At 41.3% G+C, this 15,830-nt stretch overlaps 1 protein-coding gene across 6 annotated transcripts in view; it reads left to right on the top strand.

Annotated features, from left to right (window-relative positions):
- Ttc23l (tetratricopeptide repeat domain 23-like) overlaps positions 1-14,792 on the top strand; it is a 61,629-nt gene extending 46,837 nt beyond the window's left edge. For 5 of the 6 annotated variants that reach the window (XM_039103552.2, XM_039103559.2, XM_039103561.1 and 2 more), the window contains 3 exons: positions 4,667-4,749; positions 12,180-12,288; positions 14,715-14,792. In XM_039103552.2, the coding sequence (XP_038959480.1) occupies positions 4,667-4,749; positions 12,180-12,255 (159 nt within the window). In that variant the 3' untranslated portion in view covers positions 12,256-12,288; positions 14,715-14,792. Of the gene's footprint in view, positions 1-4,666; positions 4,750-12,179; positions 12,289-14,220; positions 14,313-14,714 lie in introns of all 6 variants that reach the window. The other variant, XR_005500732.2, reaches the window with a different exon arrangement.
- Positions 14,793-15,830: the final 1,038 nt, after the last annotated feature.

Genomic DNA, 15,830 nt, shown 5'->3' with positions numbered 1-15,830 from the left:
ACGTGAACTCAGAACCTACAGAGACAGAAAAGCATCCATTGAAAAGATGATTTGAGGCCAAAAGATGAGATGGGAAAGGCCAAGAGTGACGAGAGAAAGGGGCTGAAAGGAAGCAGCCTACCAGTGGAACTCAGGGCCACAGTGAGCACGATGGGCATGAGGAGTCCTGAGGGCACCGGGACTGAGCCCTGTTCCTCAGATCTAGAACTGAGACACAATCCATGAACCAAACAAAGTCAGATTCCTGAACTGTGCGGATCACCTGTTCCGAGGGTCCGAGCTGTGTCTAGAGGCCATTCTCTTCCCTGTCCTTTGTTTTTCAGTAGCACAGAGGCCATTTTAACATCGTACTGATTTGAGATGATTTATATGATGATTAGAATAGTTCCTCTACCAGGTTATAGTTTGAAAAGAGAAAGCGGTTGATATGTGACAGGTAAGAAAGACACTTAAGGACTGTACGAGTTTCCAAGGAACAAGTCAGAGTCACTAATAGACAAAATAATCAAAGAGATCACATGGCAACCTTTCTGAAAATGAAGAAGAATCAAAGTACCCATTGCAAGGGCCTGACAGTTCAAATCTAGAACGTCCCCACAAACTCATGCTTTGGACACATGGTCCTCATCTCATGACACAATTTAAGAAGGGTGTGAACTTTGCCTGTCATGCTCCCTGGCTGGCAGAAGTGAGTCACTGGAGATTGGCCTTGAGGGTTATAGCTGCCTGTCCTTTCAGGCTAGCTTTCTCCAGCACTGAGGCACCCATTCAAAGGCTCCAGAATGCATAGCATCAGACGGCAGTGTGTTTAGTACCAGATTTGCAATGAGAATAGAGAGCAAAACGGGAAGCAGAGAGATCTGAAAAAATGCGCCTGAGGCAAGAAGCTGGGAATTGTATGCTTCCCTTCACAACAAGGAAACTAGACCCACAAGACACAGCTGAGCGAGTTCTAAGGGAAATTCATAGATCTGAGTGCTTACATCAAAGCTCATTGATGTCTCAAATAACTTAATGTACCTCAAGGCCTTAGAAAAACAAAACAAGACAAACCCCGAAACAGCAGGCTGCAAGAAATAGTAAAGACCGTGGCATTCCTGACTGTATTTGCTATGGAACCATAGTAGATACCCACCTGTAGACAGACTGTCTTGTGCAAGGGACAGAGGCATCACCTGTCAATAGAGTTGATTGGCCAGTGAGCTGACGCAGGAAATAGGAGATGGGAGTTCTAGAGGGGAGAGAGATTTCAGGGATAGAGTCAGACTCTGGAAGGAATTTCACCCCAAACACTGAAGGAGATGGAGATATGATACTGTGCAGAGGTAACCGACCACATGGCAGGACTTAGAATAAAATAAATGAGATAATTAAGTTACGAGCTAGTAAGGGAATGAGTCAAAGCTTTTGGCTTTTATTCATAATTAATTCTCAAAGTCATTACTTCAGGAACTTGGGTGTGGGTTGAAAAGCTTTCAGTCACTTCCCGCCCTAACATATAAAGGAAATAGGACATGTGAACACAGTGGGGTTTTATTGAGGAAAGACAAGTTCATGTTTTTCTCTCGTATGTTGAAACTGGAGTTGTGTGTGTGTGTGTGTGTGTGTGTGTGTGTGTGTGTGTACACACGTGCGTGCGAGGGCACATGTGTGTAGGACATAAAAGTAGAAAAATAACTATATATGTAAAGGGAAGGGGGAAGGAGGCACAGGAGAGGTCACAGAATCCCTGTGCCATGAGTGGTAGAAGAGGACTGGGATAAGGAAGAGTCATTAGTGTGGGCAAAAGGGTTTGGGCAAGAAAGAACAGAGTAAAATAATAAATGTGCATGGAAATGAAAATCCAGCCCTTTTCAGGCTAGTAAATTTAATAAAGATTTCTCTCTGTGTGTGTGCATGTGTGTTCAGATTCTTCTGCTCCACCAATTCATGTGTCTATATGCCAATGCGTATTGAATAGTGTAGCTTTGAACAAGGCTTCAAACTGGGGAGTTTTCGTTCATGAAATCTGTGGATGATATTCTGAGTTTTGTACATGGCCAGAGGCATTTTGCAGCCACTACATCATTTCGTATTTTACAGCTTGCTGGGCTTTTGAGTGAGCTTGAATAGAAGCCGAGATTCGTTTGTACAAAATTGATAGTTTACTATTTGTTATCTCTCTCATGAACATGGAGCACAGAGTTAACATAAAGTATAATTTATCACAGTTATATTTTGTAGTTTCCAACATATAAATCTTGGAATATTTTCTCATATTTATCTAGTTTTTGCATCTTTTATTGTGTTTAAAATATGTTATTTCTGAACTTCACTTTCTGATTGTGCTGGCATATGGACACACAATTGATTTGGGCTTTGTATAATCTTGCGTCCCATGACCTTGATATATTTGCTAAACTTGTTAGCTCCAGGGCTGTTTTGTAGATTCTGCCAGAATTTCTACAGAGATAGTCATATCATGTGCTAATAAATGCTCTATCTTTTATCCAAGTCAGACCGTTTCTATTCCTTTTTCTCATTTTGCCACACTGGTTATAATACGAAAGCCATGTCACGTAGGTGCCATGGGAACAGACACCTCTGTCTAATCCCAAACCTTGTGAAAAAATTGAGGTAGGCTTTCATCACTTGAGGTGATGTCAGCTGGAGAGGTTTTCAGATACTGTATTATGTTGAAGATGTTTCTTTTTCCTTCTGAGTTGATGAGAATTTTTAATAGAAGTAGGTGGTGAATCGTATGGAATTATTATTCTGTCTGTTCTGAGATGACCAGTGGCTAGTCGCTATATAGACAGTTTTATTTCTGTGTCATCCAGTTCTCAAGTTCACTGATTTAAAAAAAACTAATCCTTTACAATTTATTTTCATGTCAGACATCTTTTTCTCCAGAGGGTTTTTTGGGGGGAGGGGGAGCATCTCTTTCTATATATATGTACTTGTCCATGTCTCTTCTTAACCTTAACACACTCACAAATAAGAGAGAGGGGAAGGAGAAGAAAAGAAGGAAGAAGAAAGAAAGGGAGACAGGCACACAGAATACAGTTCCAGTGGCAGTAATGATAGCTTTAATGTACTTCAGCATACTTTTTGTGAGAGGGTCTGACTAGGCTCAGATTGTTCTTAGGCTTAAGGGATCATGATCCTTCTTGCTTCAGCCTCCTGAGGGCTCATATCCTATAGGTCCATGCCACTATGCCTCACTTCTTGACTGGCTTGTGATTGGTTGCTTTTTATCATTGTGGGGCTTACTAATTAGTGTTTGTTTTTCAAGCCAAGTGAGTAACTTTTGTCTGGATACCAGACACTATAGATTTCTTTCCTTTCCTTTCCTTTCCTTTCCTTTCCTTTCCTTTCCTTTCCTTTCCTTTCCTTTCCTTTCCTTCCCTTCCCTTCCCTTCCCTTCCCTTCCTCTTTCTTTCTTTCTTTCTTTCTTTCTTTCTTTCTTTCTTTCTTTCTTTCTTTCTTTTTCTTTCTTTCCTTCCTTCCTCCCTCCCTTCCTTCCTTCCTTCCTTCCTTCCTTTCTTTCTTTCTTTCTTTCTTTCTTTCTTTCTTTCTTTCTTTCTCTTTCTGAGACAAGGTTTCTGTGTAGCTCTGGACATTTTGGAACTCACTCTGTAGATCAGGCAATTCTTAAGATCAGAGCTCTACTTGCCTCTGCCTCCTGAGCCCTGGGACCTCCTGAGCGCTGAGGTGCTAACACTAGATCTTATTGGATATAGTATCTCATTCATACTCATAACTATTTTTGAAATTCATTCTAGCTAATCTAGTTATAAACAACTTGACCCATGTCTTGCCTGATCCTACATGGGACTGGACACTGTTTAGTCAACAGTTCTAGCTTGACCTGGCATAAATGCTATGTACTCTGTCCAGCATCCTTTCCTCCAGATGATTCATTCCTGTGCTCTCTGCACTTGCTTCTCATTCATGGGCTAGCCTTTGCTACTTGAGGGGAACCTATGCAGATCTCCACAGTTTTTCTGTGAGGGTGTCTTCTCTCTATTGCTCTTCTCTAAGTATATGTTACTATATCTCTAAGTGCTTTCAGCACTATGATAGATTCTGGTGAGCATGATCTTGTCTCTTCTGTGTGATGGCCCAGAAACTCAGAGTGTAGCCTGGGCCATTCATGTTGTTTACCACACCTGCTTTCTCTCTTTGGGACAATCACAGCCCTTTGTTACCTGATATCCCATGTCTTGAAAATCCGTTCATGCATTCTGTATACTTTCTATAGGCTGTTTGAGATGAAGATTATCAGCAATAGACTTTCAAGACTAAGAGTAAAGTGGTCAGCATCAGAACAGAAGGCAGCTTTGAGAGGCACGTGTGGACTTTGCTTGTTTATTTACTTTGATTTATTTCAAAGGTCCTGACAGAAACCATTGCTTTTGCCATATCTTAAGGAGGGATTTCCTCAATTTGGGGTCTCATTGCTTTGGTTGTCTGTAGCAACAGGTGCAGTAAACTGGATTTCGTATAAATCACACGGAGCATACACAACGTAACTAGAGCCCTCAGTGCATGCTGATTTGCTCTTTGGAAGGAACCAACAGACTCCGGACACCCCAAGTCCCCTAGTCTGCTTCTGACTCAGTTTGCAATTGATGTGTTTGCACCGAGTCTCTTTAACCTGTTGTATTTCTCACTTCACCTGCAGTGTCTAATGATTCAGAGTCTCATCTATGGAAGTGAGCACACTAAGAGCATAGAGACTAAAAGCCTCCTTTCCCTATTGCAAAGGTAAGTTCTGCATATGGATATGAACCATGTCGCCACTGTGGTTATATGAATATGTCTGTCTCTGATTCAGCCAGGTACGGGTGACTTACCTAGTAAGGCAAAAACTCTTACCTCAGTTATGGACTTTCTCAGATTCTATACTGGGAATAATGAATTGATCTCTTAATAGCTCAGGATCTGGAATTATAGGAGTTGACTGAAATAATATGCAACATACTGTTACATCTACAAATACATTAAGCATATCTCTCACAGTGCTGAACATTTTAGCCAAATCCTGCAAGACAAGGTCTTTGCTGACAGCGTGATGAACATAATATTGTATAAATTGGGATTTTTACAAAGTCAAATAAATGTATACTTTAAAATTATGTTTCTCGTCGACTATATCTACATATCTAAATATAGGGCAGGTGTTTGGGGCAATTTAGCATGTCCAGATTCCCCTTCAATGCTTAGGTTTAAGGCAAAGAGAATGGTTGGCAAAGACCTGCTGCAGTCTCCTCCTTTCTTATGTCATTGATGTCTGTACATCTCAATGTGATATTGACCTTGGATTGTTCCCTTCTAAGGAAAAGGAGAATTAAAAAGTGTTAGGTGTGTACTAAAACCTCCAATTGAGCTTGGTCCTGCTTAGAAAGGGTTTCATTTAAACTTCCACAACTACCCAACATGAAGCTCTTATTTGACAGGACAAAGACCAAGCTTCTGAAGATTCCCTCTAATCTGTAGTCTTTGAAATGTGGATCCACGTAAATATGACCCTAAAGGCTGTATGATTTTCAAAGAGAGTTCTTTGACAAAGAGGGTATCATTATTGGGTGAGGTTAGGATGCTGATTTCATTCACCAGAAGTCATTCATTAGTCCACTCTCAGCAGACTCACCAGCTTAGGCAGGTGGGAGAGATGAGCTGCAAGAATAATTGCAGCCGGGTCTGTCACACCAGTCTTAGTCAGCCACATCTGAGGTGGGTGCTGAATAAAGCTATTGTCTACTTACCACCAGCCAGAGAATTGGGTTCTCAGCCCCTCCCATGACATTCAGGTTAGGGGTACAGAGGACCAACCTCACAGAAGCGCCCCACTTACAAGTGTGTGTATATAAAAGCATATTTCTTCATCAAGACAGAAAGAGTATGACAAACTAGAATATTGATCTTTCATTTCTCTAACACATGCTATTTCTGATTCAGAAACCACAGTTGGTACGTATGTTTTCTCTCAGGATAAAACTGAAGCTTAGACTCTTTGGGTGTTTAAAAAAATCACAAAGTTTTCCCAGGAAGAAGCAGAGCTAGAATCTACCACAGGCCTCTCTAATGTCAGAGCTTGGCTTCTGAAGGCAGAAATCTAGCTTCTACTCTAAAAGCAGATTCACAACTCAGGACTCCAGCTCCCAGGTCTCTCGTCTTTGAGAATGTACTTAGTGCCCTTAGTCTGTGGTTATGCAACACACTCCCCTCAACGGGTGGGCACTTCCCTCTCATGTCTGCATTAATGAGACCATAAATAATTGTCAGGTTCAGGAAAGCCTTACATCTTTAATGTTCTCTTATTGTCAACATCATAATAAAATATCAATACTGATAGTAATTATTTTTCTTCAGAGTAGACATAATGAACCATAATGTTTAAATGAGTCATATATATGGCCATCTTACTGTTTTCTATCCAGAGTAGGCTAAGGAATACTCATGCCTGGAGTAAGATTTATGATTCTAACCCATCTTATCCTTGGGAAGTGCATGAAGCTGAGCAAATCATTTGCCCTTTTGAGCTTCAGCTTCTCCATCACTGATGGGTAAGTCTCAGTGTATCATGAGTTGTCATGACTTTTAAGCAAATTCTTGTCTATACATGCATATCCCAGTGCCCAGCAGAGCGTGTGCTAAATCAATGTTAGCAAAACACTCATCCCTCCCCTTCCTTATAGAAGACTCACAGCCTCTCACTTTTAAGACAAGTCAGAATAATCGAAAGTAGGGGTAATTGTTAGTCAGAATTACCATATTTTGTGTTTGAGATTTTGACATTCTGATCCATTTAAAGCACCTTTTATGTTTTGAAATTATTAATAACAAAACGGAACAAAAACAACATGCAATTTCAGAGAAGAAACACAGGCTCTTTCTTCAAAGTTGGGGCAAAAATTCTACCTGGCTTGTATCCAAACAAGAGAAACCTCAGAACTAGTGAGATTAACAGTAGGTTAAGGGAACCTGGGAACCTGCTGCCATGTCTGAAGACTAAATATGATCCCTGGGACACACATGGTGGGAGAAAAGAATAGACTCCTACAAGCTGTCCTCTGAACTTCCAATGCTTATCAGAGCATACCATGGTGCGCACACACGCGCACACACCCACACGCGCACACACACACAGAGGGGGAGACAGACAGACAGACAAGAGACCCACAACTGGTCAAGGTTCAAAGAATAAGTGACTGTCAAGTGCTCAGCGCTAAAGGAGACATCCACACAGGTTCCCTCTTCCCAGGGCTCAGGGATTACTGTGGAAGAGGGAGCAGAAAGACTGTAAGGGGCAGGGGTGGTTAGGTGACTACAGGGAAACGATGTCCTCTGCATACAGCAGTTGTACATATGAACTCATAGTGCTTATGACAGCATGCTCAATGTCTGTACAACTTGAAGGCACACATGTAAAATTATGTAGCCATTAGCAGGAATCTAAGGCTTTGATAAAAGAGGAAACAAAGTTAGCTGGGTGGGTGAGATTCCTGGTGGATCTAGGAACAGGGGTAGGAGACAAGATGGCCAAAACAATGTATTCTCCATGTGTTAGTAAAATGTATCTCTAACTTTATAAGGAAAGAATGCAAGATAAATAGAGTGAATATGTTTTCTCAGTAGCCTCAAGGTGACAAGTGCCATAAAATGAAGAGAAACTAGGGGATATTTGTGGAAGCTAATGCAGACGCCAGGGAGTCTACATTTCTTTAAGTGCTTGATCAGATTTCAGATTCCTGCTCTTTCACTAAGAATCTGACTTTGAAGGGGTTTCCATCCACATATAGAGAGGCCTCTTCAGCAGGTTACACTCTAGAACCCATTTTACATGTGGAGACACTGAAAACTGAGTTTTTAGAGTTAATTTGCACAGGAAGAGGCAAGGCTCTTGGAATTTTAATGTAAATCTAATTGCTCTCTTTCTGCTAAGACAATGAGATCTAGACCTAGCTAGAGTCCATATAAGGGGAAAAGAAGAGTCCTTTGAAGTCCTCTGCTGGAATAGATGTTGCGTCATTAAAGGTTTTTCTTTCTCTGAAACAGGCCCATATCTCGTTTCCCAAGAACTGCTGAGCAAAGCCATGGGGTAGTTGCCAGAGCCCAGATGTCCAAAATCAGTGCAGGAATGGCTCTCTCTGCTTCAGCCTCTCACTGGAACAATCAGTCCCAGATGTCCTGGGACTCGGCTTGTATTCCAATGGGCGCTAGCGTGCTTTACGACACCTCCTTCAGGAACGCAGTGAAATACTCACTGGACTGTCACGGCCAGCAGCCTGAATTCTTGTCTTGTGGAGGCTCTGCAAGTTAGAGCAGAACTGGCCGCTTGAGACAGGAGCTAATTTCAGAGCAAAACAACAGTTACAAAGGCATCCCGTAAGATTTCAGTGCTTAAAAAGAGGCAGAGAAAACTTCGTCTTTGTGAACAAACTTGGACGTTGTTAAGTTTCTACCTGAGTCCCAGGTGCACTTCAGTTTAATCATTCATAAATCAAGCTCAAGTACTGAGAAGTACTCGATGTGTTTAAGAAACTTTCCTTTCAGAAAAAATACACATAACCAGTTTGAAATTACTCTGAAGTATGTTTTTAATAGAATTATAAATAAAAACAACGAGGAATAAATTGTGAGGCCAAAACCATGTGTGTAAACTGCACGCAGGAAGGGTAGAGGGTCTTCAAACATAGGTAGATGACCAAAACTGCAGACAGAAAAGAAGCTGGCGAGTTGGTGTTTCTCAGGAAAGCAAGAAGTCTTGAGTTGTTATACTTTAATGTGCATGGATAATACCAAGCTGTGGACAAAACTGGGGTGAAGTCTGTTGAAGTCCTCTGCTGGAGTAAAAATATTGGAGCCATAGCACCAGACTTTCATAAACTATACTGAGTGTCTAGACTTATAGAGAAGGCAGCTATGAAAGAAATTTTGAACAGGATAGGATTAGTTATCAGCTTTCAGAGATCAACTCTGATAGCGATGGATATGAAAGACAAGTAGGGAGAAGTAAGGAGCACACTTAGCAGGCAGATCCAATAGCCTAAGAGAGAGATGTTGAGACTCTTAAGGACCTAAGCTATCGGAAGGTATAGATGATATATTGAGAAGCATTCTGTCATTTATGTTGACAAACTTTGAAAGCAATTAGATGTGAAGTGTGTCAGTGGCAAGACTCAAGTTGGCTTTGAAGTCCCCAGCTTAACAAATAGACTGACGTAATGAGCAGTGCTGGTAGAGGAGACCATCATGGAGGATGTCTGGGACTTGGGAGATAATAATTTCCATGTTACTTATGCTGTGTTTGAGGTGTTCCCTGTACACACACTTGGCAATGTCTAGTAAGCTGCTGGGGGTTTGGAACAAGAGCTCAGGGAGATACATTCTGAAGCCTATGAGATGGAAAACAGCGTACAGATGTGTGTCTGTGGAACAATGAGGCTTAGAAAGAGCTTTGGAGACCGTTCACGCTTAGTCTGGAGAGATTATAGCATGATTTAGGTGCTGAGCACCAGGGCACAAGTGCAGTGGGACTTCGCACTCTAGCTCTAAGACGTAATAAAAACACTCTCGCTAGGCATTTAATATATGTGGGAAACACAGCTTCCAGGAATTGTTGTAGTGGCAGTAGCAGTTAATTGTACCACCACCAGCAGCAGTAGTTATACTAGTAGTTAATAGTAGCAGTAATAGTAGTAGTAATAGTAACAGTTAATAGTAATAATAGTAGCATTGATATTAGCAACAAAACCAAGCATTATCATTGTATTATCTAGATGAAGGAGACTCAAAAAGAGACCTTAGAAAAATCAGAAAAGAAATCAAAGAGGGAGGAGAAAGTTTCCAGAAAGCACTAACTACCTTATTGCAATGAAACATTAAGGGAATGCAGACTACCAGTGAGCAGGCAGTGTCCAGCCTCCTGTAGCATTAACAAGTGCAAGTGTTAGCCGAGGATTCGTGAGAATGGAGAGTATACCTGCCAGCCTCGTTCTGTCAGCAAGGTCACAGCGAGTTGGCCCTCTTCATATTCTGTTGATAAGACTGGCTGTTATACTACCCTTTGTTGGTTTTTTGAGGGGAAAAAAGTGGGTAAAATGTTTAAGTGTGTGTGTCCCATGACTCTGAAATATGGTTCAAAATCTGTTTTTTGATATCTGTACTCAAGCTTTGTGCATGTTGGTCTTCATCTTCTTTAAGGATTTGTTTCCAATAAGAAAAAAATGGTAGACAAATTCAAATGCCAACCAGAAAAAAGTGGTATATGTTATAACATGGTCATTCAGAACCCTGGGTTTTACCTCAGATATGTTGGAAGGAATAAGAAAAAACTACATATTGGTTTTTATAAATATGTGATTACTAAACATAATAGTATTATGTCTGGGTCATTTGTGTGTGGAGACTTCGTGCTCTATATTTTTGTGATTTTATTTTAGCATTTATAACATGCATCTTATTTGTGATGATGGAAAGATAAATGTTAAGAGATAATTCAGTGTAGAGGTGAGATGCAGCCAGTGGCTGTTATAGCCCAGCTCTATTGTGTGTCGGCATATGGTCTTGGACAGCTCACTTATCAGTTTCCTCATCCCTGAGGTAGGGATAAACCCGGAATTCTCAGTTCATAGGGTCGTTGTAAGTAAACGAGCTAATGTGAGTAAAGCAGCTTGGAAAGCCTGCTGGCCTGGAGAGTGTCTGATTGGAGATGATGACAAAGTTGGACAAAGATTCCAGATGTGGAGAGAATGCTGACTAAGAAGCCATTCTACTGGCAAATAGGACATCGCCATTTGCTAACATTAGCATGAACTTGTAGAACAACTTTTTGATATTAATGTTTGGGCCAACATTCAATTAGACATGTTCCATAATCAGAAAGTGAGCATTACCTTGCAAAGTGCCCCACCCCCGTTACAAGAGAGTCCTAACTAGAAGAATGTAGACCACATACTAGACATAGTGTTACGACGTTGTTTAAATCTTGTTCCAGCACTTTCCATGTACAAGTTACCCTATGTTTCAGCCTTCTTTAATGAGGAGTCAGACAGTATCTGTATTGTAGAAACAACGCAGAGTGAGAGTGGCATTTCACACAGCATGTGGTAGGCCATAGGACATTAATAGATCCTGGCTGGATCTCTTAATCCAGCCTTATTGGTAGTACGAAAGCATGGAGTGTCAGCTTCATTTTCATCACTGCATATATCTCCGGGACAATTGCAAACCGAGAAGTTATAGTGATATAGCTTTTCTGATGGACTTTAAAGCTACATATGACAACGGGGGGGGGGGCAAAGAAAGCCATCTTTTTTTTTCTATAAAAAGAGAATGAAACCAGAAACCACAAAGTTCATTGACCTGTTAGGGCTAAAGCATCACACACACACACACACACACACACACACACACACACACACACACACACACAAAACCCAAAACAAGCCAAACAAAAAAAACTTTATTATAAAAAGAAACCTTGTAAGAAAAACAACAAAAAGATACAAAACAACACTAGACAACAAACTCAATGACAATACATCTTAATGAATGTCTATAGAGTTAGACTAGAAGCTGTAGAACTTCACATTGGAATTTACTCTTTTACTAGCAAATGTATTTTAGTGCACTTGTTCACCACTCAGGAAGGAAAAAAAATCTATGACGTAATTAGATCTAGAGAAAGCATCATCTTTATATTCTGTTTCCTAGCTCACGTCCACTACCTGTATTGAGTCCTTCCTCAAGGCCTCTTGGTCAGGTAAATACAACAGAGTCTCTGCTCCTGGGCTGTGAGGCTGGAAGAGGAAACATGAAGGAACGTAGGGTAGAAATGGGCCTTGGGGCAGTTACCTCTGGAAAGACTTGTTCCAAGAGTCTACTTGTCTCATTCATGCCTTCAACATCTGGTAAGAGCCTCCTAAATAACAGGTACAGCTATAGATGTCACAGATAAGCAACATAAATAAAACACATTCACTGGATGTCAGAGGTAACCATCATAAATAAACCACAGTCATTTACGGTAAGGGAGTAGCCCTTGGTGCAGGAAGGAGCTCAAAGAAACAATAAAATACCGAGTGTGAGTTCCCGATGAGAGCCCGCTATGCGACGAGGATAAAAATGAGACAGTAGCTATAGGACCTGGAAAAGCCTTCATGGTGTAACCATTGAGCTGTTTCCCAAAGGGCAAGTTTATCCAGATGGAAAAAAGAAGCCACTCCAGGAAAGAAGAAAAGTGTATGCAGAGACAGAACGGAATGAAGGAGGGCAACGTCTGGAAGGAATCAAGGAATGGTAAGTACTTAGCGCTTGCACAGCTCTGCTGCCATTTCTAATAGGAAGTGCTGACTCCCATAGATGCACACAGGCTACCTGGGGAGGGAGAAAGAGCTGTGGTTGGAATCAGCTTAAAAACAGCAGTCAACAAGGAGATGTGGGTTATCTGCAGTAACTCACAGGACTTGGAATATACTAGATCTGCTATGTACATCTGTAGAGAAAGCTGTTATTTTTTAATGCCGTGTTTCTATGAACCTAAGTTCTGAACAGTCAGTGATTTAAATTTTAGCAAGTGAAATTTTATACTATCTTAGGACTACAATAGACCAAGTTGGTCTCGTTCAAATCAAAGGTGTAGGACACGATTGATCTGAGACTTCAAGAATGCTTTTATAGTTTGGTAAAGACTTTGGGGTCTTCTTTGGGGCATGAAGTCTTAGGATAATAATTGTGTCAACAGTCAACCATTTACCTGATCATAGAGAGTTGACTTGAACATGTCCCGGTGACCTAATTATCCCTTATGATTCACAGTGGTTAAGAGTAGTAGCTCAATGAAGGGGCTCGAGACCCCATATGAACAACAATGCCAACCAACCAGAGCTTCCAGGGACTAAGTCACTACCCAAAGACTGTACATGGACTGACCCTGGACTCCAACCTCATAGGTAGCAATGGATAGCCTAGTAAGAGCACCAGTGGAAGGGGAAGCCCTTGGTCCTGCCAAGATTGGACCCCCAGTGAACAGGATTGTTGTTGGAAGGGCGGTAATGGAGGGAGGATGGGGAGGGGAACACCGACATAGAAGGGGAGAGGGAGGGGCTAGGGGGATGTTAGCCTGGAAACCGGGAAAGGGAATAACATTTGAAATGTACATAAGAAATACCCAATTTAATAAAGATGGAGAAAAAAAATAAAATAAAAACAGATTTTACAATTGAAAAAAAAAAAAGAGTAGTAGCTCTAATGTTCAACATGGAGGCGTCTGCCTATGGGAGGTCAGCGCTGGCAACACTGTGTAGTTTCAGTGTAGCTCTGGCAACAGAGAGGCCTGGATTCAAAACACTAATACTTTCTAGTTATATCTAATCCCATTTTTCTTGTCTATAACATAAAGATGAGTATATACTTATGTCAGGATTGCTGTGAGAAACAAGTGGAGTGCTTGCCAAGCATTGACCCCCAGTATCCATGTAGTAAATTAGCAGCCATCTTTATTACTCTGACTTCATGATCTTTTGGTTAGGACATTGATGCTTAAAGCAAATGGGGCAGGGGCTGGCTTATCAGAAAAGCTAACACTAATCTCATGGGGACAACATTTTGTTGGTTAACATTTCAGGCAGGATCTAGAACCCCTGAAAACAGAAACTGTAACACAGTTAGAAATGAACAAAAGCCCAACAAAGAGACTGACTATACTAGTGCAAACCAATGTTCTTGATAACAGAGGATTTTGGGCAGGGGAATCCTGCCACCATGTGGTAGCTGGCTGACTCACTCTCCTAGCAGTCAGTTCTCAGATCTTTTCCCTCCTCTGATTTAGTGTGACTCTTGAGCGGAACTGAGTCTGTGCCTGTTTCCTCTGCTAAAGTTATCTCTTATTACTGCTGAGGTAACTAAAGCCACAGGTAACTTCCTGTACCTTTTGGTTTTTTTTTAAAGACTTATTTTTATTATTCGTATGAGTACACTGTAGCTGTCTTCAGAAATATCAGAAGAGAGCATCAGATCCCATTACAGATGGTTGTGAGCCACCATTACAGATGGTTGCTGGGAATTGAACTCAGGACCTCTGGAAGAGCAGTCAGTGCTTTTACCACTGAGCCATCTCTCCAGTCCCCAACTTCCTGTATCTTATGTAGGCTGGTAGTAGTCAGAGCATGAAATAGTCTTTAGTGAGATTGTACATTTAAAATTCCAAGTTCCTTGTAAATTGTGTATCAGATTCCTGTGGAATATAATTACTCCATATCTCCAAGGACTAGGAAGTCACCCTGTGAAATGGGGGCATAGAAGCCTTAGTCGCCAGAAAACAGGTAAGGTGGGCTCTCTTACGGCTTGGGTTTTGAATCTCTGTGCCCATCTGAAATTATTTGAAAATCCTGAAGTACCATTGGATAAATTAGATAGGTGTTCCTCAGCGGGAGGTTAAATGCAACCCAGGTAGTTATAATGCCCAGACTTTGTCATCTAAGTCCAGGGAAGAGCTTTGGTCTTTTGGGTCAAATCCAAGACTCTAGTCCTATTTCGGATTTGTTTAAACACTCATTCAACATGGTTAAGTGTGGTAATGTGAAGTCATATGACACTGTCCTAGCCTCAGGATGAGCACAGCCTTTCAACACTGATAAGGCAGTGATGTGGTGTCGGGGAAGGGGCGGCTGTCGTCAGAGGGAAGAACCAACGAAAGTAAAAATGCTTTTCTCCTTCCTTTCTAGGTCTCCCTCATGTTATCAGGGACTGAAAACTCTACACAAGATAGCCAACAATAAAAACAACCTTGTTGCTAGCCAAAATTCTACAGCACAAAGTCTGTTTATCAGCATTGACGGCAGCAACAGAGTGGAAGTGTTTTGTTTTGTTTTGTTTGTTTGTTTGTTTGTTTGTTTTTTTAAACTAAGGATTCTAAAGATTCTTGAGGAAAGAGTTCCATCTCACAATCTTGTGGGTGGGATGTTAGAAACCAGGATCTTGATCTATAACCTGGTAAAGAAGTCCGTTAGTGATGCATTGTTTAGTCAGTGTTGCAGGGTCTCTCTCACCTCCCATTCCTTTCTTCTACTTGTGACTCAGTTACGTCTTGACTTTCTCCTTCTCGTTACTGTGGGTTGAACACGACCCCGTGCTGAGAGCAGGCTCCAGAACTGCACCAGAGTCTCATACCTTACTTACTAAGCAGTTTATCAAGGAACATCCTAATACACTGTTTGGAAATGGTTTTAGTCACAGCCTGTTTAAGGCTGCTGAAACCGCTTTGTGAGTAATGTTTGAGTCTCCTGAGAAGTCTGCCCTGGCCTGATTGTATGTTAGAATCAGAAAGGACCTTACTTTATAAATGGCCTAAGGATAGGAGAAAGAGTTTACGGGATTTGTTTAAGGTTAGCTTGGTAGTCATTCCTGGATTATAGATGGGGCTTCCTTTCATGCTTTCTTTCCCAAGCTGGGTTTAAATATCTTTAGAAAAGGATGGGCTGAGAGGATGCTCAGTGGGTAGAAGTGCTAGCTGTGTAAGCCTGAATGCATAAGTTCGAGCATTGAGGACATGCAGAATACAAGGCTGCATATGCTGGCATGTATCTGTAACCCCAGCACTCCTAGGGTGACATGAGGAGCAGAGACAGGAGAATCTTCTGGAAGTAAAAGATGCTAGGCTAGCTAGCCTGGAGTATCACTGCAAGAAAATTATGTTATTTTTCAAGTATGAAAAAAAAGCAAGACAGAACATTCATATTAGTTTAGACAACTTTAAAAAGAAGTCTCCCTTCAGCCCGTTCCCTTAATTGACTTAATGGAACTCAAAGAATTTGTCTTTGGGAAACTCAGTGTCTCACTAC

The sequence above is a fragment of the Rattus norvegicus genome, chromosome 2 (genome assembly GCF_036323735.1).
Source record: "Rattus norvegicus strain BN/NHsdMcwi chromosome 2, GRCr8, whole genome shotgun sequence".
NCBI lineage: Eukaryota > Metazoa > Chordata > Mammalia > Rodentia > Muridae > Rattus > Rattus norvegicus.
The sequence above is the reverse complement of the archived record's forward strand: the minus strand, read 5'-3'. Positions and strand labels throughout refer to the sequence as shown.